This window comes from Drosophila guanche, unplaced genomic scaffold (genome assembly GCF_900245975.1).
Source record: "Drosophila guanche unplaced genomic scaffold, DGUA_6, whole genome shotgun sequence".
Classification (NCBI taxonomy): Eukaryota; Metazoa; Arthropoda; class Insecta; order Diptera; family Drosophilidae; genus Drosophila; species Drosophila guanche.
In genome coordinates this window covers 12,232,562-12,259,049 of record NW_022995744.1, presented here as the reverse complement: position 1 = coordinate 12,259,049, position 26,488 = coordinate 12,232,562, and the positions used below count along the sequence as shown (strand labels likewise).

Genomic DNA, 26,488 nt, shown 5'->3' with positions numbered 1-26,488 from the left:
CAAACAGATGGCTAAATCATATGCCTCTACTGCCAAAAAGCGGCATAGACACACACAAAAAGGACAACACATACCAGAGTTTCGTTTCGGGTTTTTAAGTCGCTTGCGGCTTAAATTTTCTTAAATGTTACATTGTCTCTGGCAACGACAACGGCAGCAAAGGACAAACGACAAAAGACATACAGGACTGACTGCCCCAACTGTCGACCCGGACATGCCATCGCTTTTTATGGTTTAACTAAACAATCTTCTCATGAGTAAATATTTTCCGGCATATTTTGCCATCCAGCCAGATGCAAAACTTTACAATGAAGTTGGACTGCTGCTGCTGCTGCTGCTCCTTGGATAAGTTCATTTATCTTTAAGACTAACGAGAAGGGACGTGTGAGACGCTTCTTACGCGTCACTACTTTTATACCCGGCACTCAGGACTACATCTAGATGTAGAAGACATCGCCAACCACTAGATATCGTTCACATTACAGAACACGTAGTAAAAAGCCTACTAAATAAAATGCATTGAACAAATTGGATCAGTTAATCGTATTTTCCAATTTATGAGATATTTAAAACAGCAATAAAATTGGTACATTCTTGGACCGATAGGTTTCACAGCAAATTTTTCGAAAGTGTCGCCATCTATGAAAATTTCTTGTACGCAACTTTGATTTTCACTCTTTTTCTAATACAGAGCGTTAAAAACCGAGTCTTGGTTAAAAGTCGGAAGAGTCTCGCCAGGGGGAGGGCATAGGCAGGGGCCGAGCGAAGCAGAAGCAGAGTGTGAATGAGAGAATGTGAAAGGAACAACAAAAGCTGCGGGACAGGGTGGGTTTAGCCACTGGGAATTAATTTCTCCATTGTGGCTTTAATAATGATCCGATCGGATCCCAATTTGGTGATCTGATAGATATGGCTATTCCCTACGGAATGGCGTTTTTTGTTTTCTTTTATCTTCCAAACTGTAGATTTTTGAGGTTTTCGCCCTTTTGCGGGGCCGGAAGGGTGCATGGCTCATTTTTTAAATACACTGGTTTCAGTGTGAGCATATAGCAGTCTGGATGCAAAATTTGGTGGCTCTAGCTCTTATAGTCTCTGAGAACTAGCCGACAAACAAGACGGACAGACGGACAGACAGACATGGCTCTATCGACTATCGATTGATGCTGATCGAGAATATATATACTTTATGGGGTCGGAAACGCTTCCTTCTGTGCGTTACATACCACCGTTATTCCCCACAAATACAATATACCCTATTTACTCTTCGAGTACCGGGTATAAAAACCATAACAATTTAGTGTGTGGAAATTTTCGAGCTACGCATTGCAAAATGTATCCCACACACACACAGATACAGTTTCCTTGATGGTGTTGTGTGCGTGTGTGTGCCTGGGCAGATATTCGCACAAATATTTACCCGGGTCGAACATTTTATCTGAAAATGCAGAATATGCTTAGCTAGGCCAAAATGCTGCCTCTGTCTGCATCGGCCATTTGCTGTCCCTTAATCCAAATATCGCCTACACAACGAAGACATATTCATTTCATCTTGGACCAAAAGTTTCTCAAAGGCAACAACTTGTGAAAAAGTTGCAGCAAAATCAAATTACATTGCATATGAATTCAATTAAATGTTTCCAAGCAACATGTTGCAGTCCAAAGTTTGTGCCCGGCAACCTTAAGATGCGCTGGCAACCCTTTCCATGGCTAAAACTTTAAGAATTTCCATCATTAAAGCGAAAACCATGGAAATCCATTCAATGTACCACAATTATCGCAAATTTAAAGAGCGCTGATGACATCTGCTGTGGATTTCCTTTGAACCTTAGACACAAAGGTCCAAATTGTCTTCTTTTTGTATTAGATTTCTTATGCTACTTTTATGGCATGTTGTTCAGATTATCCGGTATCAAATGCCATTCACGCATCAGTTGCATGCATTTCCAATTGGGTTGACATTCCTGCCTGCCATCAGATGCCACTTATTCGCACTCGAAGCCGTGTGTGGCCAGTGGTTCGTTGATGATTGCGTGAATGAGTGCATGAATGAATGATTGAATGACTCTACACTCGTATTTGAAGGGAATTTGCATTGATGATTGTTGACATTAAAAACAAACATGAATAATACCAACGTTTGCAATTTGCAGATTTCATTTTCCAATTTCCACTCTTCAACATTTTTTTTTTTTTTTGGACCAAGGGAAATGCGAATGGGCTGAGTGGGAGTGGGAAAATTTGTGCATTAAAAAAAGCGAGTTGGAAATTGTTATGATTAATCTGAACACAAACCGGAGAGCAGAAGAGCTGGAGCTCTGGCCAATGGCCGGGGGCAAACTTTTCATTATGGGCATTAAATTTGTGTGCATTTTATAAATTTAATTGAATTTTCGATTTTTATATTTTTTTATCGCACTTTTCAAAAGCTAATTTATGATTGCTCAATGCGGCATGTAATTGCATACAAAAGCCTTTAATGATGGGTTCTCTCTGTATCTGCATTCTGTATCTGTATCTATACGCTGATTGGAATTGTGCAAAATGCCCCCCTGCTGCCGCATTTTGACATTCCATAATTATATTCATTATTAATGATAACAAAAAAAAGAAGAAAGAGTATAAAATAATAGCGATGAATTATGAACGCAAAAGTTGATTAAATTTAAGCGAATTTCAAACGGAAACCAATAATTAAGCCAGCCATAAATATAGACGGCAAACCCTTTAAAATGTTCCCCAAAACATGGTCTGTAGTTCCGATTACTTTCTGGCAATTAGCGACTGGGAATTAAGTGCTCATCAGTGCGTCGTGTCTGCACGCCAGCAGCGCTTAAGCTCCCCCATGCCCAATGCGAATCCGAATGCCAGTCCCAATCCCATCACTGCATAATAGAGCCAACACACAAATTAGTCCGAAAACCCAGCTAAAGCCCGGCGTGACGTCGTAAACAGAGCTGGAAATGCGCGCCCAACATGCAGTGCACATGAAGGCACTGGAAGTTCGAGTTGGAGTTGGAGTAGGATGTGGAATCTCTTTGCAGCCGGAGTCGGAGTAGCACGAGGAGAAGGAGTAACAGTTCCATTGGCAATTGTAGCTCCGAGTTTGGTCGCACGATTAATCGTCGTTGCAAATTGTTGGCACGTTTTCAATTGACAACAGAAGCAGAGTGCGTCTCGGGTAGCAAGTCAACCCCTAATTTGCACTATGACCCACCCCGTTACAGTTCAACCCCCAACCCCTCTCTCTACTCGTTTGTTGCGTGTAAATCACACGGTGTTTGCTCTTCCTCATTCTCATTCTCCTGTTGCACATATTTTACGTGCGTCAGGTTGCTTGATATCGAGAAACTTTCATCCCTCTAACTCCACCTCCCCAGTTGGTGTTGTATCTGCCAGCCCTCCCTCCGCACACCCATTTGACAGGCCGTTTTAAAACGCCGACCACGACGCCTTCGTCGTTTGTTTTGAATGTAATTTTTCAAGTCGCGACAGTCTTCCTTTCAGCCTTGGCCCATTAATCACGCGGACAAAATGCGATCCTACCATAGCGATGAGGAAACAAAAAATGAAGAAACAACAGCAAAAAAAGAGGAAATAAAGAAGGCAAATAAACAATGGGGGAGAGAAATAAAAGAAAAGTGAGAGAGAAAAAATACAGAGAGCAGCAACAGAGCAAAGTTTTGCCTTGACGTGGCAATTCCTTAATTATACTCTGCCGCAAAAGGAAGGTTGTATTCCTATTGGGAGGTTAAGACTCAAAGATGGGAGACCAAAAACATTCACATACTTCTTTCCTATTGAATAGATTCAACAACAAATGAGTGAAATGTTGCCTTAAATCCTTAGAAACTGTTTGGGTTAATCAATTCGATCAAAGATAAAACTTATTACTGATTAGAGCTATAATTTCATTGACATCTCACATCCAGAACTGGGACTACAACTATTTCTGCGCTTTAGCTGAGGCTTTGCAAATGATTTAGAGCGAAAATTGCACTTATTTTTGATTTATTTCATTCGATATTTCTTGCCATTGAATAATATCCAATTTCGTGAACCCTTTCAGCGCATAAACCCCTGTTAAGCGGCTTAAGGGTATGATCAGATTCGACTTATTTCCGCTTGGAGAGAAAAAGTGTTGCACACTTCTCCTGCTCAGGCGGAAGTTGATGCCCGCTTGGATGCCTGAATGGAATGCCTCTGCCTCTGCCGCTGCTGCCTCCATCCTTGGTGCTTGCTGTTCCTCGTTGACTTTGTTAATAATGATGTTGCTCTTTCTGTTGCACACTCCCCCACATGGCACACCCCACCCAGCTGCTGCCGTTGGCTATATTTTTAGCAATGAGGTCACGTGACTGACAGCCGTCGCATTATACACCCTTTGTTTGACGTGGCCCAAACCCCAAAGCCAATGACAAACTAAATGCAATTTGATGCGTGTCATGCCTAGCCCCCCGCCCCTTGGTGAAAATGCGTGGTAATCATTATTTGTGACAATTGATGAACGAAATCAATTTTTTTATTAGAACTGAGTGCAGGGATCAACCCCGCGGGTTGAGCGGCACTCTAAGCCGCCGCCCAGTGGCAGTTAATAAATATTTGTCACGCATGGCTTTGGGTGCAGTGCAGCGACACAGGCAGGCAGGCGGAACCTGTCTCTGGCACCTGCATTGCGTTGGAATTGGACAGAACAGAGCAGAGCAGAGACGAGCCGGAGCAGGGCATAGCAGCAGCAGCTTAGGCACGTGACAGCCATGAGCCTGGCGACCTCGTTGGGTTCGCCAGGATGTGGACTATTCCCACGACTTGTCACCTTTCGCACACACATGCACGCTCCAAGAGAGTGCAAACCGCAGCAATAGTCGGCGGTGGCATGTGGCCCCTCAATGTTGGTCAAAGTTGAATGCCTCTTGAATGCCCGCCCGGAGCGGAATACCACAAAGGGCAGCGAGGCGGCAGGCAGCCACATTTTGCCAGCCATTAATCAAATCTCCAATTAATTTGCCACAATTAATTGTAGTGATAATTGGAGGTTTCCCTTTGGCGCCCCCGCGCCGGCCAGCAACGCATCAAAAATCATCATCTCTATTTGCGGATACTCGATATGAACTGCGCTGGGCTGGGCTGGGCTGGCGAAATGCAATTTGATTTTGGCTCGTAAATATGATGGAGCTTTAAGGATTTGCAATGCGCTTGAAGTCGGCGGGGCAGAGCAAACCCTATTAGCAGGGCAGGCAGGCAGGCAGGCAGGAAGACTGCCTGGCAGCCAGAAGGGTACATGCGCCAGGCTTATCATTATTATTTTCCATCATTGTCGACATATAATCAGGTTCAATGACGAGTGCAGCTCGCTCCTGTTGCTCCTTTCGCCAGACACACAGACACAGGATAGACAGACAGATGGGATAATAAATACAGTGAATGCCAGGAGCAGCAGCAGGCAGCCAGCCAGGCAGCCAGGCAGGCAGCAGCCTTTATGCAGTTGTGGCTCTTTATTGAAAAATGTGTGCACAATTCGAGAAATGCAGCTATAGTCCTCGTGCTGCTGCTGCTGTTGGTCCTTCGATGCCGAAGCCAGACACAAATATCAAATATTATTGAGTAGAGCGCAGAGTGCAGAGCGTGCGCTGAAAGGTGAACCATTGATGGAGTGTCGGGGTGTAGAGACACCATCACCATCCTTCAGCCTGTCGCCTGTCCTCCAATAACAGCACTCACCGGCAGTCGGTTTGCCCGGTTGCCAGAGCAACCTCTGTGCCCACTCCCTGCGCCGTTACCATAGGTTCCTGTGGTGCCTGGTTGCCTCCTGGGAGAGAAACCAACTTTGTTTATAAACATTTCACGTTCAGCTTTGCTACCCGCAAATATTCCGCTGCTCCAGCTACCAGCTACCAGCAAACAGCTACCAGCAAAAACTTCTACTATCAGAGAGGGGAGCGTAGGAAATGATTTTTATTTGATATTTTTCCAAACAATGTCAGAGAAAAGTGTGTGCTCTGCCTTTCCTATAAATTAAAACAAATAACAGCACAGCCCAGACTAGAAATTGTGTTTCTCCGTGTTGTGTTTGATTTGAATACCAGCAGCAGCAGCAGCAGCAGCAGGACACACACCACACCACTCACACTCTGGTACGCCCTGAGAGATCAACATGCAGAAGAGAATTGCGCCCGAGCGGCGTCCCTACTGCGACAAGCGGCTGCAGGATGACCGCGTGAGGCGGCGTCGCACCATGCACCTAGTGCACGTCTCGCAGGCGCACAAAAAGACCGCCAAGCGTCCCCTCAACGATTGCCCCTTCTACAGCATGAGCTATGGCTTCGATGAGCTGCCCCTGGACCCAGTAAAGGAGTTTCTAAAAGAGAAGATCTGTGGGTATCCGTTGCACAAAGGTAAACACAATCCCAGAGCTAATTCAAGTTCCGATTTGCCCACAGCTCACATGCAGAATGACAGCATTGTGGGTCGCTGCAATCGCGAGTTTGACTTTCACTCGTACAATCTCGAATATGTTAAGGATCAGTATGTGGAGTGCGACGATGACAGCCTGCAGGAGCTGCAACTGGAGGACATTGTCATGCCCGAACAGTTTGAGATGCTGCGCGATGCCAAAAATCATTCCTACAACTTTAATCAAATGGGTGAGTGGTATGGCATGGGGACCAATTAAATTTAACAACATTTACGCATTATCTCAGGCGGGAGACTGGGCTTCACACGCGCGGGGGCTTAGCAGACAAATTGCCAGACATTTTGCGTTATTCAATGAGTGGCGAACTTTACCGCAAAAGCATAACACTTAATACTTTATTAAATGCGAAAAACATGCCCCGACAGCATCCCACTTATGCTTTCCCGCCCTCCCCCCTGCTGCTGCTGCTGCTGCTTTCCCGCTGTTCGTTGGAAAATTGTTCACCTGTAAACATAAAAATTCCAAACATTATCCTTTTAACATAAAATTGTATAACCGAAATGTGAGAAGCAACAGCAGCAAAAAAAAAAAAGGTAAAACCGAAAAACAAATGCGTATGACATTTATTTGAATATCCTTTGGGAGTGCAGAACGACGGCATCCGGTGTAGGGCGCAGGGCGCAGGGCGCGTGGCGTCTAGTGACTCTACAACATGTTTATCATAGTGTTTTATTTAGCATTTACATGGACCATTTTTATGTCTCCCACACACTCTTTTTTGTTGCTGTTGGAGCATACTCTGCCAGGAGTGGTTTGGCATCAAATACGATAGGAATCTCCAAATTGTTGGCCCATCAGTGGAACTATCATTATTTTCCTATGAACAGTTGAAGGTTACTCTACAGATATTCCACCTGAAAACACCCACATCTCTGTCATGCATATTTTGTCGCTTTAAAACCCCCTGAAAGGGCATCCCGCAGTCACCAGCTACACTCTTGTATTAATAGCTATCTCCCCCGCTCGGTGTCCCTGGGAGCGATTTTTGTCGCTAGTTTGTAGTAAAAATGTTTCATTTTTGTGTCTAGTTTTTTAATATTTAATGCCGGAGGGGGAGAGGAGGGACTAATAGGGCAGCACAATGTTGTTGCACAATCCCATAAAAGCGTGTTCCCGATAGAGCGGACATTAGCATAAAAATGTGACAGGGCCAAACCGATAGCCACAGCAAAAGGGATGCTTATCCCTGGACCTAACCACTCCGCTCCCCAGAGGCGAATGTGTGTCCGAAATGGAAATTAATTTTGAGTTTAATCATTTTAAAATCGAACTTTGCTGCCGTGACTTTTGTTTAAAAAAATTTTCCATGCCATACAAACAAGTTTATTTTCACTGCCTTTGAGGCGGCAAACAATAGCCAGAGGAGCGGAGGGAAAATCAAATTTGCCAAATCCAGACAGACTACTGGACACACATATACACTTTCATATGTATATTGCGCACACATATCAAGTCGCTGGTCAAATATTAAATGGCATTTTCAATTTTCATTTCATTTTTTACATCATTTTTCGTTTGTTTTCCCCCCGCTGGCTGTTGACTGCGCCGACTGCAGCCTGCAATCAATTTCCCTGGATTGACAAATGGATGACTGGCGGTAATAAATAATCGTTCATATTTACATAACGGTGCATTATTAAAAATTTGACACCCTCCTCCACAATCCTCTCTGTCACTGCAGTGCGGCCCACTGAGCAGGAAATCTATGAAATGACCAGCCACCTGCTGAACATTTACTGCGAGCGGCGTGTCAGGATCTTCTACTTTGACTGCGGCACCAAGTCCTCGCTGTGGACAAATCAGCTGAGACGACAGCATGGCTCACCCTCGGACTTGATTGCCGCCTACCGATCGCCTACGGCCAGACATTTGCGTGTCAAATCGCTGCAGAAGAAGCCCACGAAGCAGAAGTTCAAGGCGGGCGATCATTATGCACTGCGTACACCTCAGGGTAGGACAATTGACACCCCAAATATGTAACTCTCCCTCTCTGATGTTTATTTTTGCTGTTCTTTTAGAGTGCCGCAACGAACTGATACGCATGGGCAAGGTCATAGACGAACTGATTGAGCCCGTGATGAAAGAGGCCAAGTACAACATTGATCACGATCTGCTGCATTATCCCGATCCGCCCAGCTGCATGGAGCGACAAAGGAAAGAGAGAGTGGGTTTTAAGCTTCCAACTTGGAGTTTTTCTTATAATTAATTTGTATTTACGCTATGCAGAAAAGACTGCCCTGCAAGGTGGGCAAGAAGCTTATATGCCGCGAGGATTTCACGACCAATGAGGAGTTTCTCCTTTGCCTCAAGAAAATGGAAGCCACGTGAGTGCTTGGCCGCCGCTTGTAGACAGTTCTGATAGTCTCTAAATGCCCACAGTCGCTTTGCCTACATGTCACCGCTGCTGCCCGTGGATCCCGAGGAACAGAAGCGTTCCATGCTGGCTAAGTACAAGACATCCTTCGACGAGGCCACAGCCAAGTTCACTTTGAAGATAGAAAAACGCTACAAATGTCTAATGAAAAGTGTGAGTAGGGGTTAGAAGATAGTTTTTCTTGCTGTAGGTGTACACGTGTCGCAAACAAATACAACTAACTCCCCACCAAAAATATATGCTAACCAAACGAAAAAAAAAAGAGATCCAAAAGAGGCAACAAAAATTGAAAGCCCAAAAATACACAGAGAGACAGACTCCCTTCTGACCAGGAGAACCATAAAAAACCCATCAAAAGTGAGCATCAGCCATGGACATAAATAAATTTTATCGCTGACTTCGTGGACTCCAAGGGACTCTCTCTCTCTCGAATGCATGTCCGAGTCGGAGGCGACTCTCGCTCGTACATAAAAAATGATAATAATAAACTTAATACAAAGTAAATATGTGTGCGTGAGCGTGCGAGTAAATGAAGCAGCCATCTCACTCAGCCCCTCCCCGCAACTTTCCCAGCGAACGTGCTTATAAAAATTATATAATTCATACCTCGTAAATATTATGTTGGCCGTGGTCGCGGAGGCAGAGTTATGAATAACGTGATTAGTTGTTAAAAAAGAACCAGAAAAAGCAACCGAATACCGTGTGTTTGTGTGTTTGTGTGTGGGTGTGTGTGTGTATTACACACCCAATTTGATGAATCTGTTTGCTGAAGCTCTTTCGTTTTTTGTCTGTCCTTTGCAGATGTCTATACTGCAGCTGGAGACGTATCCATCGAGACTCATACGCAAGGCACTGCGATTCATCGATGCCAAGTCCCCGCTGCTTCGGGATGCCTGGAGATTCATACTCCAAGAAGAGGTGAGTGCCCGTGTCAACACACAGCAGCAGTTTCAGAGTGTTCCAGAGCTTCATGGAAGCGTCGCTCTGGCAGCGTCAACATTATTAGCAAAAACTTAACTCTGGCTGGCACTCGCCTTTCGGCACACAACTTTTGCGCCGAAAAAGTTTTCATCCTGGCAATGTGAGAGCATATTAAACACGCTCCTCAGAGGAGTTGCCAGGTGGGAGAGAGGTATGGAAAGGGGAAGGGGAAGGGGAATGGGAATGAGATGAGATGACAAGTGACGGGGCGCGTGTTGATGTTTTGACGTGAGCGCCAAGCAAAAGTTTGGCAGAGATATAAGCACAGAGGACGGAGCCACCCAAGGAGCCAAGGCACTTGCCATCTCAAACGGCAAATCAGTGCCGAGTGTGAGGCGGCTTAATGAGCAGCCAGATAGACACACACCCACAGCTGTCGAAAGGTATCTCATCTCATTCCATAATATAATCCTTAACCCAGAAAAACGCCCGAAGCAAAGTTTCGAATTAGTTCGCTTCGAATGAGAGGGAGAAACGAGAGAGGGAAATGCAATGTCTAATCAACTCATTTACAGCAACATTGGCCCGAACTGCCTCCAGAAGTTATATTAATGGATTATCTGTTTGTGGGAGACCGCGGCGTGCGCCAGGACTTGGCCATTCTCATTATTGTCTGCCTCATTGATCTGCAGGAGGATTTTCGCTATCACGTCAAGCGCACGTTCCTGCGCTATCTGCTGCAGTGAGTTCCAAAACGAATGTAATCTTAAATCTCCCATTAAACACTCCTTCCTCTCTTTGTTAGATCCACCATGGAGCGTCGCCGCCTGCAGCTGGAAATGGATCCGCCCGATTATCCGTACCTCACGATCATCCCACCCGTGCCCTGGCGCTCGAATCTGCTCATGGGCAAGAGTCGCATCAGCGAGCTGCTCATGGTCTCCCACCCGGCAGTGCAGGCACTGAATCGTCTCTGGTATGATCTGTACGATGATCTGGTGGTGGTGGATATGGCGCAGCTGTTGCTGGTCCAACGACCACTGGATGCCGACACTGTCAATGCTTTCATTCAGAAGAGCTGCAGCGAGGTTAGAGATGTAAGTGGGATGGAAGCTGCTCCCTTGAAGATACATTAACCCCTGGTCATTCCCCCAGCTGCTCATCAATGACTGGCTGCCTCGCTGTGCCGATCTGATGAATGACATGCGTGCCACTTGGAAGGATATGGTGCCGATGTATGGCAAGTACGGTGGCCGCGCGGCCATTCTCTTTCGCTGCATTCACGGCTTGATGTCGCGGCATCTGAACGGACTCATCACCAAGAGCATCAACTATCTGTTCAAGGTGCTGTGCGCCTTCAAGAATGGCAATGGCATCGAAAAGTACTCCATGTTTGATCCAAATCTCCGTCGCACTCCGCTGATGACGCTGATTGCGTCCGTGGTGGGCGCTCACTTTGATAACGAACCCATCGAGATGGGTCCCGGCGTGCGGCCACATGCGAATATTTATGTGTTTGATGAGGACGATGCCGATCCGTTCCAGCTGCCGCTGGTCAATGTCTTTGTGGACATGTCGCCCGAGGTGGATGATGTGGCGCAGTTCGAGATGGATCACAGCCACAAGCTGTACATTTATCCCTACATGAACGAGCTGCCGCGCATCTTTACGGACCACTTCAAGGCCATACTGGCCGTGGGCTATGAAATACCACGCCTCGAATTTCTCATGTCTGGCGGAGGTGAGTTGTGGCTGAGTTCTCCTCTCTCCCAGTTGATTTTCTATTGTTTTTTAGATCCCGAAACGAAGGGTTTCCTGCACTTTATCGACGAGGATCACGATGATTTCCTGGAGCTGTGCCAGAAGGTCGAGGAGATTGTCAAAGTCAATTGGCGCGGTGTTCATGTCTATCTGAAGCCCATCTACAAGTATTATTATGGATTGTTCCAAAAGCTGATCATGCCCATGGTGGAGAAGACTTGGACGGATAATGTTTTGCCTGATTTAGTGGTGAGCCTAGACCCCCTCTTCACTGCCTTCCGCTCCTTCCTCTCCTGCTTGTGCAGTGCCGCCTCAGGGCTTTGTGTGTTTGCGCGTCTCGTGTCTAGCAAATGGATTTAATTATTTATTTCGATTTGATTATACGCAATGATGCGTAGAATTAACATAAAATTTCATTATGCAATATTAATAGACTGCTGACAGACAGACAAGCCAAATGACAGACAGACAGGCGGTTAAAGTGGGTGTTATCGTGGGTGGGGTGGTGGCAAAAGTGCCTGGCAATTTATGTAATTTGACAAGAGTTCCATTTCCATCTTGTCTGCAGGCCAGGCAGGCAGCAACCCATCTGTGATTTGTGATTTTCTCAATTTCCTGACTAGCATTCGGGGCACGGGTGCATGCACCATGCATTGTTTAATTAGACTCTCCCCCAGCCGACTGTTGACTGCACAAATTTTGGCATCTGTCTGTGCTTAGACAATCAGTGCAGCATTGCCACCGATGATGCCAGTGACAGGCTCAGTCCCCGTCCTTCATTCACCCAATTAAACCCTTCCTGTCGATGGTCCCCGAGGCAGCTACTCCTGCCATTCCTGCCACTACAGTTTGCTGTTTCGCATTCATTAAGTTTTATGAAACGACCGACAATTTCCTCTCTTCTCTCGATTCGTCGGTTCTGGTTTCGGTTTTTTTTTGTGTGCAATTTATATAAAATAAAAATTACTTCCGACTGCGAATGCAACCCGTGCTGGTCCCCCTGCCCGTGCCTGTTCATGCATGTAATGCGAGTGCGTCTCGGTCCACACACGAATCGAATGGAGTGGATGCGGATGTGGATGCGGATGCGGATGCAGTGGTGCGCGCAGCAGCAGGGGCATCGGTACGGGCTGCATGTGCTGCATACTGATTGCTGCTGTCATTCGATTGTAACATTTACAATTAAAATTAACAAGTTTTTGGACTAAAACCCAAAACACCGAATGAACAAAGTCGATTGGAAATCACAGCTAAAAGTGGCTTAAAGTTGCACATTGAAATTAATCCCAAGGCTAATGCTAGGAGGGTGCATTCTAAGCACTCTCTCTCCCTCTTTAATAAACATTTTAATATACTTTTATAGTACTTAAAGCCCCCTCTCTCATACGCCACTGTGTGCATTCCCAACAGGTTGTCCAAGAGCTATTGAAAAAACTGCGAGCCGTGATCGATACGACCTATTATCTGCGCGATTTCATTCCGCTGAACCTGTTCATGCTGGATAACCGTCATGTGAAGCTATCGCTGCGAATGTATGTGCAGACCATCTACGATTTCATAATTGATTTTTATAAAGCCCTCAATTGGAACGAGAATCGAGCGTAAGTACTGCCAGCACGGGGATTTGTGGGGGCTACTCTCCGAGTGTTGCTGGCGCAGAGATTGTGCATCAGCTAAATGAAGTGCAAGTGCTCTTTCACTTCACTTTTATGCTGACTCGAATGCCACTTAATAGATAACTTTTCCATATGCTGCGAGCTTTTATTCTCGTTTTTTTTTTCTGCCACTTCAGCATCTGCGAGGAGCTGGAGGAAATGTCCATGAAGGCCGGCGAGCGGCCAGAGGAGACACCGGAGGTGGTGGCGCTGCAGAACTACATCAACGAGTGTCGGGAGATGCGCATATTTGCCATAAAGGATGAAATCAAGAACGTGTTGAAGCGCGTCGTCTTCCTGCTGACACACACGTACCTGTCCAGTGAGCATCCAGTGTAGACTCTGCCCTTGCCTCCTCTGTTTCAACTGTTTGTGCAGCTGCCCAAGCGTCTGCTCCACTCTCTCTCTCTCTCTCTCTCTCTCTCACTCTCTTCCTCTCTGTGCTAGTTTTGTTTGCTTTAGACAGTGTTTGCCCATGGGTGGGTGGCAGGCAGCAGTCTCTCTCTCTCTCTCTCGCTTAACATAATTAACCTCAACTAACAAGCAGTGGATGGGAGTCTACTAATTGGTTTTATAATTACTTGCGGTGAGACATGTCAAACATTGAGCTGCTGCTGCTGCTCCTGTTAAAACTCAACCCGAAAACTGCAACATAATGAGCTTAACAAAATTCATGAATGTGTGAATGTGTTGCTTTGACAACCGACAAATGCAGACAAAAATCCACACAGCCTGGGACTGAGACACACACACACACACACACGGACTCTCACTTTTCGTGGGCTGCCTGGCTGGCAGACAATTGCGAGTTATCGTCAAGTGTCGTCGTGTATATCTTTCAGATAGCTACAATGTCTGTGCCTCTGTCTGGCATATGGAAGTTTATTCCTGTCTGTGCTTTGTCACACCAAATACACGGATACGGATAGCACTTGTTAGGGGGCCAGCAGATACAGACTCCCACTCGTACATATAATTAATTAGTTTGTCCCGAAAAAGAAACAGCACTTGCTGCGTAGCGCAGCCAATTAATTAAGAGTTAAGCGCAGTTAATTAGCAATGTGTAACAATTCGGAATAGAGGGACAGGGAGAGACAGAGAGAGCAGCCCAGTCATTCACTTCTAGTCTAGTCATGGTCTCATCTGTATCCTCCCAGGCGACGAAATCCATCTGAATACACGCACATTTATCCTGCCCGGTGAACTGGAGGAGGTGCTGGATCTCAGTGCCGCTCGACTGGCAGTGGTCCGTGATAATCTGGAGGCGGCCTTGCGGTAAGTGAAATGCAGATTAAATGTAGAGCCACAAACTGATCCTAACTGACATTTCCCACTCCCCCCTTGTAGCGAGCGGCGTGCCGAGTTTGAGAAGCTGCTGGCCCAGGAGAAGCGCACAATGGATGGCTTCCGCATTCGGGAAATACGCGATGTCCTCACGCTGGAGGAGCTCAAGGAGCGGGTGGATACGGTCGATATGCTCTTCACGACCATTGAGGTGAGTCCCAGGAGTAACTATCAGAGCTCAGGCCTAAGCCTTGTGTGTTTGTTCTTTTAGAATCTAAGCCGCGAGGCAAAGGCCATCAATGTGGAGGAGTCGCTGCTGCAAATTGATGTCTCCGCCTTCCCACTGCTGGCGGAGATCATTGAGAAAATGGAACCAATTGAGAAACTGTGGAAGACATCGTACGAATTCGAAAAGGATTATCTCATTTGGTAAGCCCTGGCCACATTTAAGTCCATTGCAATTATACTTTGCACATCAGCAACAAAAACAAAACAAAAAGGGGAGCTAGAAACTCCCATTTCCATTTGGCATTGCACTGTACGCAAATCCCCAATGCCCAAGCGTCATTCCCAGACACCAACACAATTCCAATGCCAATTCCTATACCAATTCCTATTGCTACTTCTATTCCTATTCCTATTCCTATTCCTATTCCTATGGCAAATGCCAGCAGCAAAGTTGAGTTCAAGTGCGGCGGAAAAGTAGTACGATTTTGAGCTACGACGAGTAGCCAGCCAAAGGGACACAGAGCCATAGCTTATGATGTTGCCAATCCTCTGCTGCTCCAACTCCCACTCCCACTCCCACTCCTCCTTCTATTTCTATGCTTTTTTTTTGCTTGCACTTCTATTTACATCTCTTCGGTTGTGTCCTTGCAGGATGTTCGAGCGCTTCGAATGCCTTAATGCGGATGGCGTGCGGGAGCAAGTGGAGAATATGCACAAGGTAAGTAGTTGCAAGTCGGAAGTTGTGCCAGAGAGAGATAGAGAGTCATTGCCAGAAGCTGGCGGAAATAAAAACGAGCAACGACCGACAAAGTTTGAGCTGTTGTCGGATTTCTGTTGCTGCTGCTCTGACTCTGACTCTGAGTCTGAGTCCCTCAATCCTCTGTAGCTTCTCTGTGTGTCTCTCTTTGTGTCCATCAGTACATCTGTCCGTCTGTAAGCCAATGTAGCAACTAAAATGCAACTAAAAACCTCAAGCCACCTCGGGCGACAGCAGCAATAGTGCCACCAACTAGCCAGTGAGCCAACAGCCAGGCAGGCAGGCAGGCAGCCACTGAAAAAAGAGAAAGAAACTTCCAGTTGGCAGCCGAAAAGTATGCAAGCAAAAAATGCCCAACATATTTGGCGGCTGCTTCGGAAGCCAAGTCCCACGACTGGCACGAGGATTGAGCTGGGTTTGGGCTGTGTTGTCCCTGTGTCCCTCTGGGGTCAGCAGGACTGGTACAAAAAAAAGACCGACCTGCCACAAAGGGCCAAAAGGAAAGTCAGTTGAATTGAATTTTTCGGCACAGCTGAAGCGGCAAAGTGGGAGACACCAGAGACCCCTAAAAAAATCCGAGAAAAAAGAGAAAACCCTCAAAATACCCTCATTGAGAAGCTCTTTAAAAGCAACCTCTCTTATGGCCATCACTCCTGTTTATCCATCCATTATCTATGTACTTATCCCTACATCCTGCCTGATGTTTCCTGCCACAGATTATGTACAAGTTGTCCCGCCAGTTGGCCTACAATCCGGTGGCCAAGCGAGCCGCCGAACAGATGCGCATGAAAATCGAAAAGTTTCGCGTCTATTTGCCCGTCTTGGATTCGATTTGTCGGCATGGACTGGAGAAGCGGCACTGGGAGCAGATATCCAAGATACTGGGACGCAAAGTGAATCCAAAGCTGTTCCCCTCGCTCAAGGACATGATCGATGTGGACATTATGAGCATACTGCCGCAGCTGGAGGAGATTGCCAATGCGGCGGGCAAGGAGTACGACCTGAACATGGGCCTGAAGAACATGCAATCGGACTGGCGGGATGTCATGTTCGATGTGCTGCAGTACCGCGACTCGGATACGCACATCCTCGCGAGCATCGATGACATACAGACGCTGCTGGATGATCACATAATGCGCACCCAGGCCATGAAGCGTTCGCCGTTCATTGTGGCCCTGGGCTCCAAGGCGGACGACTGGGAGGCCCGACTGCTGCTCATCCAGAACATTATTGATGCTTGGACGCAGGTGCAGGTTACGTGGATGTATCTGGAGCCCATATTCAGCTCGGAGGATATCATGCGACAGATGCCGCTCGAGGGACGCAACTTCAAGGCTGTGGACAAGACCTGGCGGCGCATCATGAAGCATACGATGAAGGACCGTCATGTAATGGCAGCCACCGAGTACCCCGAGATGCTGGAGATCTTCACCAAGGCCATTGAGGATCTGGAGACGGTGCAGAAGGGCCTCAACACGTACCTCGAGCAGAAGCGTTTGTTCTTTGCTCGCTTCTTCTTTCTGTCCAACGATGAACTGCTGGAAATCCTCTCCGAAACGAAGGATCCCATGCGCGTGCAGCCGCATCTGAGAAAGTGCTTCGAGGGGGTGAGGCTTATCCCGGTTTTCCTTTGCGTTTTGGTCTCCTTTTTGATGATTTTCCTTCTATAGATTGGCACTCTCACCTTTGATGACCAAATGGAGATCACGGCGATGATTAGCGACGAGGATGAACGCGTTTCTTTGGTGCGCAAAATCAATCCCCAAGCGGCCAATGTAAGACAGCTCTGCCTTCTGCCTTTGCTGATGGTTTTCCTTTTTGACCCACACTGATGACTGTTGCATTTGCAGGGCTTGGTCGAGATCTGGCTGAAGGAGGTGGAGGTGGTGATGCTCGAGAGCGTCAAGGAGAAAATGCGCGAGGCCTGGGAGGACTATTCATTGGTGGAACGCATTGCCTGGGTCGTCGCCTGGCCCGGACAGGTGGTGCAGGGCATTTCCTGCATGGCCTGGACCTATGAGGTGAGGCAGGAGCTGGAGCAGGGGCTGATTCCCTTTTGCTACAAAAACCGCGATAACCACAAGGGCCTCATCTCGGGGCAGCAAACAAATGTCCATCAGTTGGCTGTCAGACGAGAGCGCCGTCTCTCAGTGGCTCTGACAGTGAGATTAGCCCATGGTCCCGAGGTCTCAGTCTCAGTCTCAGTTCCCAGCCCAAACGACGCCTTCCCTGCCTGCCTGCGCTTTGCCCTTGCCGTTTGTGAGGCATTTCCCTTTTGGGCTTTGACTTTGAGAGAAGTTTTCTCGCGCTCGCTCTGCCAGCGAAATTGAAAATCATATTTTGCCTTTTTATTTGCCTTCGCTGTTCAGTTTCTCATACACTTTATGCCCCGTGTTTTCAACCAGGTGGAGGAGGCCATCGAGACGACGATGCTGCCGGCTTATTTGGAGAAATCCAATGGCCAGATTGCCGACCTGGTGCAGCTGGTGCGCACGGATCTGCAGGCAGGTGTACGCATAGCAGTGGAGGCGTTGATTGTCCTCGATGTTCATGGTAAGTTTGGGGGGGTGGGGATTTTGGCGAGCGACTTCATCTTCTGTGTTGTGCAGCACGCGATGTGGTCAAATATCTAACGGATACGAAGGTGGCCAATATACAGGACTTTGATTGGATCTCGCAGCTGCGCTACTACTGGAAGGTCGATGAGAGTGAGTGGACACACTTTGGACCCTTGTATTGTGTCCCATAAATCATCTCCCTTTGCCATAGAAAACGAGGATTGGGTGTGCGTTAGCATGGTCGTCACAGATGTTAAATATGGCATGGAATATCTGGGGAATCTGCCACGACTGGTGGTCACTCCACTAACAGATCGCTGCTACCGGTGGGTACTAGTCTCTCCCTGTCTCTACCTCTCCCTCTCACCCTCCCTCTTCATGGGCATATTCCAAACTATTAATTGACAAACCGTTGGAGAAACAGCTGTGCTGCTGCCCCCTCTCTAAAAGTCAGCTACGTTTATTGGAAAAATATTTCTTTTATTTCGTTGCATTTTAAATTTATTTTCATTTTGCACAAACATAAAACAAATCAAAAAACAAACAAAAAATACGCAAAAAAGGAGCTGAGCTGAAAACCTTTTTGATGTTTAAGCTGGCTACCGTAGACGACAAACACACACACAAAATAATAATACTACCAACAATAACCAGGCGGCGGGGGCCTGGAAGAGAGAAGAGAATCTGGGCTCCAGCAGGACACACAGGCTGGCTGTAGGCCAGGCCAGGCCAGGCCAGTCCAGGCCGTGCTGTGCCCGTCGCTGGCAAGCTGGCAAGCTGGCAGAAAGGACATTTTAATGGGGTTTCCGATAAAACTTTTATATTAAACAAATAAATCAATGTTGGACAGTTTTTCACACAAACACAACAGCTCACACACTCGCATGTATCGATAGTTAAAAAACGGAATGGGTAGAGGGAGTAAAAAAGAGACAAACAAAAAAATTGAAACCGAGTATATAGATACTTCGCATGGCTATGGCCGGAAAAAGCTAAAAAATATATGTCCTGTGCACAGGCTCAGTTCGGGCGGGTAGAGGAGGGGCATCCTGCCAATATGATAAAAATATGAACTGAAATATGAAAGCAAAACAAGCAGCAGAAAGTAGCAGAAAGCAGCTACAGAAATTTATGAAAATATGTATATGTAATCCATGGGAATGGGGCGCGGGTCTCGAGGCTGGGAATGCCCTAGAAAATGTGTCAAAGCAAACAAAAACATTTTGTAGATAGTCATGGAAGCGTGGGTGGAAGCGAAATTAACAAGTTTATGATTCGAGTTTAATATTCGGCATATAAAGAGTAAAAGTATTCATCTGTCAGTGCCTAGAGTTGGGCAAATAATTCATGACGGAATACATGTGCATAGATAGGAGCTTTATATAGAGACGAAAGATGAATGATAAAATAGTAAATTGATTGGTAATGACTTACCGATAGATTAAAGATAAGAAGAGGATGTCCGAGAGATCAAATTATATCTGAAAAGACACAGAGAACTGTAGATTAATATAAAAACGTTTCAGTAATGTTTTAATTGGGTAAACAAAGTATTTTAAGTTAGATTAAATATCAATTTATCTTTGGTTGGTGCATTAATTTCAATTCTAATTTAATTTAAGCAAGAAAAACTTCACCAGGAGGATTATTAGTTTACATTAAAGACTGCAATCCACTGTGGAAACTTATCATAGGAGCCCCTCAACATTTTCACTTTATTTTCCATTTGCCAATATTCCACCTTTATGGCCAAAGCCTCTAAGCAAACACCATGGCCCAATCCGTATACCCCATGTTAAGCTATAATTCCCAGCGATTCCTGCTAGCTGGGCGAAGCAATGGTAGGGGAGGCTAACAAATAGCCATAAATGACAATTTTTTAAGCTGCTTCTGCATCCGCCTGCCCGTGAGAAATGTGAAAAAATGCAAAATAGATATTAAAAGCATGCAGCACGGCAGCCAGTACTCCCTGTCATATTTTTCCCTATTGCTACTGTTACCTACTAAAACCTTTACTATTTTTTAATTCCCTGCTTTTGTGTGTGTGTGTGTTTTCCAGCACTTTGATGGGCGCCCTCAAGCTGTGCCTGGGCGGTGCGCCCGAGGGCCCTGCCGGCACGGGCAAAACCGAAACCTGCAAGGATCTGGCCAAGGCTGTGGCCAAGAAGTGTGTGGTCTTCAATTGCTCCGATGGTCTGGACTACAAGGCGCTGGGCAAGTTCTTCAAGGTGAGTGTAGCTACCAAAATAGCAACAGAAAAGGTTTCCCTATGAACAACAGCGTCGCGCTGTCTGCTCCATTGCTTTGCTTGGCTTTCTAATTGATGACCGAACAGAGAATCAAGAGTCAAGAGCATTAATCAGGCAAAGAACTCGTCTAGATGCGGCGGCACACACACGCAACAACAATCCAAGAGCACTCATACGAATAGATGTGAATGTGAATGCGAGTGTGGGCAAGTCGGTTAATTTGCCACACGCTGAGTTCTTCATGTCAGACACAGTGGAGCCGCCGACTAGGCTTCCCTTTCCCCACAAACACAGACAGTTTCCGAGTGTGGATGTGTGTGTGTGTGTTTATTGAAATTTATGCAGCATACGGGATAATCGCATTTGGCCGGACCGTTGACTAATTAGCCAGTTTGTGAAAGTAATGGGCAGGCAGGCCAGGCATGCCCTGCCTGGACTTTCGTGCAGCTCCCACTTAAGGTTTATGCAAATTTTTATTTACAGGTCGTTAACCGAGAGCAGCCCAGCCCCCCTATGCCCTCACGCACATCTTAAGTGGGTGCCGAAATCTTGTAGTAAAATGTATATATATAGGCCATAATCGCTTAATACGCTCTCTCACACGGCTAATTGCATAATCGTTTTAAGCCACGCTCAAAGTAGGGGATGAGGAGTGTGCGGTGTGGGAAAGACATCGTAGATCAAGCAAACTTTAGACTCATTTGCATGGGATTTCTATTATAAATCGCGAGAGAGGAGAGAGGAGTGCAGAGAGGAGCAGCATCTACTTTTTGGTGCCAGCCGCCAGTCAACTTTGTCTGTCGTTAGGGAGCCCATAAATTGGGTTCTCAGTTCTCGATTCTCAATTTAGAATTAATGAATTTATGCGATTGACTTTGGAGCGTTTAACATTTGTTTTTTCTATTTTATTGCTTAATTTGGATTCGAATGATGCGAAATAATAATTGCCATCCCCTGCCATCTAGTCTAGGTTTAGAAAGTCGTTTTGCTCTCTGTGTAGAGTGTGTGGCGTGTGGCGTGTGGCGTGTCGTGTGTGTGTCACCAACTGGACTGGATGATGTTTGTCATTATTTTGTTCTAATCATCTATAGGAAGTATTACTGCCAGTTCTCCACACTTCCAGTCTCTGACGGAACAGACAGACAGACAGTCTTTTCCTTTGTTGCCATGCCATGCTCTGTCGTTCCATTTCATTCCTGGGAATTTCTCTCTCTCTCTTTCTTGAGGGGGCAGGGGGGTAGCAACAATGTTGCGACAATAAAATAATTTGCAATTGACAGAATATTCGAAATATGCCAAAGCAATTTCTGCATCTTTGTGCTACACAGTCGGAGAGTGCGGGCGAGTGAGGGAGAGAAAAGTAATCGTAAATAAATTAAATGCAAATAAAATGGCCACAACAATGGCAGCAAACTGTAGAGTACGCCATGCCTGTGTGGATGCCATGCGGCATGCACAATGCCACGCGGCAAACAAAAGGCGCATCCAATGGATTGCAAAAAGTTATCGCAGCTGCAGAAGCAGAAGCACAACCAGGAGCTAGGAGCCAGGAGCAGGACCGTTGGTTTAGTTGCCAATGCCGCCAAACCACTCTGAATAGCGTTCAAAGTGTGCGCTGTGCCACTTTTTGTTGTTGTTGTTTCTTTGCTCTTTGCCACGGCATTCACTCGCGTTCTGCTCCACGGTTCTTCGTTTGTTCCTCTGGACAAACAAAGTCCTAACACAACAACAGCTACTCCAACACTAGAACCAACACCAATGCAGCGGGCAGAGGCGCTAATTGTACAATAGCCGCATGCCAAGCATCCAGTAGAGCGAACCAACGACGAGTGCCAGCGACAACACAGTCACTGGAAAAAGCGTGCGAACGCGCAATAGAATGTAAACTAGCTGCCAAGGAGGCGAAAGGCCAATAGAGCAGACCCCCACCATTCGTTCTGCTCCTTTCGGGCACACAGCATCTGCACTCAGAGCGGTGTTTGAGTGTGTTATTGTTGCTCAAAAGTACATCAAAACATACACAAAGAAATCATGTACATATGTATGCATCTACATTAACTAATTGCAACTTATAATTTATTATCCGCATGCAATGCTCTAATTTCTTGCAAATAATTAAGCTCTTAGCTCTTGTAAAAGTAAATGTTAAATGAATTGGAAACCCTTAGAGCGAGCGAAAACAATTGTACAAGTTTTCCAATTGTTAGTGCTGTAAATAGCTACAATGTAGATGTCGAAATGTGGTACATTCGATACTCGTTAAAAAAAATCAAACAAAAAGCAATATGTTTGCTCCCCCTTGCCTGTTGCTGGCACCATAGATTTCCCCCTAATTAAGCGAAACTCAAACCTTTTTTTCTTCAATTAACCATGCAATATCAGTGGCCTGGCTTTGGTTTAGGCCGGAGGCAACTCAAAGAGACCTTTCACATGCAGTTTCACCAATACATTTGGAAGAGTCCAGCACAGGTCATAGCTTTCCCCCACCCCCTTTAACCAATGGCCATGCTCTGTTGCCGATTCCGATTCAGGGTCCAGCCATATGGCACTTGCAGTCAGGTCAGTTCTCTGCACTGGGTATAAAACAGCATATTTATTGCAACATGCAAAAAGGAAGGCATATCAAAGGGCTCCCACCTTTGGCCCCCGGACCTGCACCGTTACAGAGAGAACACTGAAACCAGAAACCCGAGTCCGAGTGCCATGCGAAAGAGAAAATAATGTTTATGCTGCTATTTGCTTTTTCCACGAGTGTTTCGACGAGTGTGTGTGTGTGTTCCAGTGTGTGTCCAGGAATTTCTGTTTCTATTTGTGTTCCCTTTTTTGCACCCAGCTCTGGTTCTGTTTCTGGTTCTGTTTCTGCATCCTCATTTATGGCGTTGTTTCCTTTTTTGCAGGGACTGGCACAATCGGGCGCCTGGGCCTGCTTCGACGAGTTCAATCGCATTGAGCTGGAAGTGCTGTCGGTGGTGGCGCAACAGATCCTAACCATACAGCGGGCCATCGGACGCAAGGTTGTGAAATTCTTTTTCGAGGATACAATGCTCAAACTGGATCCGACTTGTTCCATATTCATAACCATGAATCCCGGGTGAGTGCATGGGCAGGGGGGCATGTTGTCTGCTGTCGAGGCAACAGCAGCTGCGGTTTCACGCATCGCATTTTTTCCACACGTTTTCCTTCTTCGTTTTGGGTGTTTTGGTGGGTGCATTTGAAAATGCATTTAGTTACTTTGTAAGCCCTACACCCCACACCCCTTCATGTAGGGCCTACACAGATGGACACAGAGAAGGAGCCCGAGCAGGCACTGGTGGCAGCTCTCTCTCTCTCTCTCTCTCTCGCTCTGTGTGTGACGTGGACAGGGCTATTAGCCAGCCGCTGGGCCACTGGGCAACCGGTGGAAAGTGGAGCATACGGGAGAGGGAAGGGTAGGAGGGGGTGTTGTCTCTGTGCGTTCCGATATTGGTAGTTATTGCGTTATTGGAGATTTTCCCATCGGGATATTTATTGCTTTGGCATATGCATGCGGAACAGCTGCGACAAACATGCATATTAGCCCTCGAGTTTCAGTTTCCAGCAACTCCTGCTGCTGCTCCTGCCACTCCTCCCTCTCTCTCTCTCACTCTGTCTATCCATAACTGATTGTGCCATTCAGCGTAGGTCTTAATTTCGATTGGACGTCGCTTTTGCTTTTGCCTTTGCCCATTGCCAGCAGGAAGGCAGGCAGAAAGCTTTCTTTCCTTCTTCTTTCCCTCTTTGGGTTTCTTTTTCTGCTGCCTTCCTTCCTGCCTGCCAATTTGTCACGCAACCAGACGTTCTTAAGGGCAGTCACTCATATTGCTTATTGGCGGCACTGTGGGCTCCTCCTGTGCTTGGTATTTATGCCATTAGCACTTGCACTTTGATGAATTTGATTTGCCCAATGCCCAATGCCCAACCCAATCTAATCCCTACCCTTTTGCAGCTACGCCGGTCGCACAGAGCTGCCGGACAATCTGAAAGTTCTGTTCCGCACGGTGGCCATGATGGTGCCCGACTATGCCATGATCGGTGAGATCACTCTGTACTCCAATGGCTTTGACATGGCACGCAATCTATCGCAGAAGATCGTCCAAGCCTACAAGCTGTGCTCGGAGCAGCTATCATCGCAGTCCCACTACGATTACGGTGAGTACCGGGAGGAGTACGACGAGAAGCAATTATTTCAGAACTGACAGCATCCGGGCTGCCTGCCGCCTGCTGCCTTCACCTGGCTAATAAGGCGCAAAAGTAGTCAACAACACGTGTTCTTTTCTCTCCCCGGAGTAGAGAAGTTTTCTTTGCTTTTGCCTTCCCAGTCGGACGGGTGGAGGAGGAGGAGGAGGAGGAGGCCAACAACTTTCCGGTTGTCTCATGTCCTGCTTGGTGCGTGTTTTTTCCTTGGGCTCTAGCTTGGGCAAAAGATATTGCTCCTTTTACGACGTAACATGTCATATGACATTACAACATGTCTGTGCTTGCCACTCTACGTCTCTGTGTGTGTCTCTGTCTCTCTCTGTCTGTTGTCTACGACTCCCTTCCGTATCCGTATCCGTATCCGTATCTATGTGCATCTTTGTCCAGCCGCTGGCTTGCAGCAATTGCAGGCAGTCTGACTGCCTCTCCCTCCCCTCTCTCTTCTGTCTCCCTGTGCAGCTGTGTGCAAGTTTATGTGCAAAGTACATTTGATCAGTATCTTATTTTGAGTTTAAATTGAAAAACTTTCTTGCAAGTTTTGCTGCTGCGCTTTTGTGCATCGTGCATCGTGTGTGAGAGACAAATGTGGCATACACACACACTCACACTCACACACATACTTGTACACATGTTTGTTGGCCTTTCTTCCTTCCAACAGTAATAATAAAAACTATTTGTACACTTACCCTGCGAGTCCTACGTCGTTTCCTGCTCCTCCTCCTCCTCCTCCTTTGCCCTACTGCCCAGCTGTTTTTGCAACGTTGCAAAAGTTTAGCATTTCCCTGGCGCGTATAATGAAGCTTCGGCCACAGCCAGGAGCCAGGAACCAGGAGGGGAACGGCAGACAGGCACGGCGACGCCATCCAACGCCAGCAAATACCTGAAACGTAGCCGAGACGAAGCTGAGTTATGCGCTCGCATAAATGCCAAGCTAATGCCCATCACCCTCCATTCCCTCGCCCCTCCCTACAGTTATAGTACTTACCTCTCCCCTCCATGTCCGTGTCCATCTATCGACAGGTATGCGCGCCGTCAAGTCCGTGCTGCTGGCCTCCGCATCCCTGCGACGCCTCTACGTGGATCTGCCCGAGCCGGAGATTGTTTTGCGTGCCATTGTTGATGTCAATTTGCCGAAATTCCTCGAGCAGGATATTTCCCTCTTCATTGGCATCTACATGGATCTCTTTCCAGGCGTCACACTGCCCATGGTAAGCGCTTCTTGCTTCATTTTTCAGGTTTAATGAGCTGCAAGCGATGCCAATTAATGCGATAAACGGTAATTAATTATATATATAGAGAGTGGAGTAGAGAAAGGGTTACTCGTACCTGTATCTACCCGATGATCGATTGTTAAATACGCTTGGGAGAGTGTGGAGAGGTTTGCTTTGTGTTTCCATGTGCCATGAAGAACATCTGCCAAAAGGTTGCTGAAAGTATAAAGAAAACTTTGAGCTTAGCATTCTAGGAATGAAAGAAGTAGAATGGTAGAAATATAAACTAGATAAAATAGATCTAAACGTTAGTCTTCCTGCTCCTAAATTGGGCATAAACGAACACCAATCAATTGAGTTTTCAACCAGCTATGACACGGGGAACTTAAACAAGTTTACGCACAGAAAATATCCCAGAAAAGTAAAGTTCCACCTTTAAGAATGCACAAATTACACTTTATTTATTATGTTATTTTTGGCAAGTTTTCTTCATATTTCATTTTATCCATTCCCTCGTGCATCGTGTGGGATAGCCGCAACGCGACGATATACTCAAGTGGCTGCACATCAACCTGGAGGCGAGGAATCTGCAGGCGACACCCTGGTATTTGGAGAAAATTCTGCAGATATACGAGATGCTGCTGGTGCGGCACGGCCTCATGATAGTCGGTGGCTCGATGGGTGGCAAGACCACCGCCTACCAGGTAAGAGCTGGGCACCATGGACCGTGGAGCATGGCTGAAAATATTTCAGCCGTACGTTTATTAATTTCACCGGCCAGCCAATTAAATGGCCTGGAATTA

At 46.6% G+C, this 26,488-nt stretch overlaps 1 protein-coding gene and 1 long non-coding RNA gene across 2 annotated transcripts in view; one reads left to right on the top strand and one right to left on the bottom strand.

Annotated features, from left to right (window-relative positions):
• The first annotated feature begins 5,963 nt into the window (after positions 1-5,963).
• Positions 5,964-26,488, top strand: part of LOC117579384 (dynein heavy chain 3, axonemal) — a 33,481-nt gene continuing 12,956 nt past the window's right edge. The window contains exons 1-29 of the mRNA XM_034265256.1: positions 5,964-6,371; positions 6,438-6,641; positions 8,028-8,069; positions 8,154-8,423; positions 8,491-8,636; positions 8,699-8,796; positions 8,852-8,999; positions 9,648-9,764; positions 10,343-10,509; positions 10,573-10,864; positions 10,923-11,508; positions 11,563-11,777; positions 12,939-13,129; positions 13,321-13,505; positions 14,341-14,458; positions 14,531-14,678; positions 14,739-14,896; positions 15,347-15,413; positions 16,169-17,059; positions 17,123-17,227; positions 17,303-17,473; positions 17,858-18,005; positions 18,062-18,160; positions 18,222-18,336; positions 20,070-20,238; positions 23,157-23,350; positions 24,224-24,426; positions 25,495-25,682; positions 26,219-26,389. Coding sequence (XP_034121147.1) covers positions 6,152-6,371; positions 6,438-6,641; positions 8,028-8,069; positions 8,154-8,423; positions 8,491-8,636; positions 8,699-8,796; positions 8,852-8,999; positions 9,648-9,764; positions 10,343-10,509; positions 10,573-10,864; positions 10,923-11,508; positions 11,563-11,777; positions 12,939-13,129; positions 13,321-13,505; positions 14,341-14,458; positions 14,531-14,678; positions 14,739-14,896; positions 15,347-15,413; positions 16,169-17,059; positions 17,123-17,227; positions 17,303-17,473; positions 17,858-18,005; positions 18,062-18,160; positions 18,222-18,336; positions 20,070-20,238; positions 23,157-23,350; positions 24,224-24,426; positions 25,495-25,682; positions 26,219-26,389 — 5,826 coding nt within the window. The 5' untranslated portion in view covers positions 5,964-6,151. The remainder of the gene's footprint in view (positions 6,372-6,437; positions 6,642-8,027; positions 8,070-8,153; positions 8,424-8,490; positions 8,637-8,698; positions 8,797-8,851; positions 9,000-9,647; positions 9,765-10,342; positions 10,510-10,572; positions 10,865-10,922; positions 11,509-11,562; positions 11,778-12,938; positions 13,130-13,320; positions 13,506-14,340; positions 14,459-14,530; positions 14,679-14,738; positions 14,897-15,346; positions 15,414-16,168; positions 17,060-17,122; positions 17,228-17,302; positions 17,474-17,857; positions 18,006-18,061; positions 18,161-18,221; positions 18,337-20,069; positions 20,239-23,156; positions 23,351-24,223; positions 24,427-25,494; positions 25,683-26,218; positions 26,390-26,488) is intronic.
• Positions 19,445-25,903, bottom strand: LOC117579385. Its single transcript, XR_004573481.1, has 4 exons — positions 25,801-25,903; positions 25,460-25,719; positions 25,161-25,354; positions 19,445-19,491 (listed from the first exon to the last, which is right to left on the bottom strand). It is a non-coding gene; the product is annotated as an uncharacterized LOC117579385 (long non-coding RNA).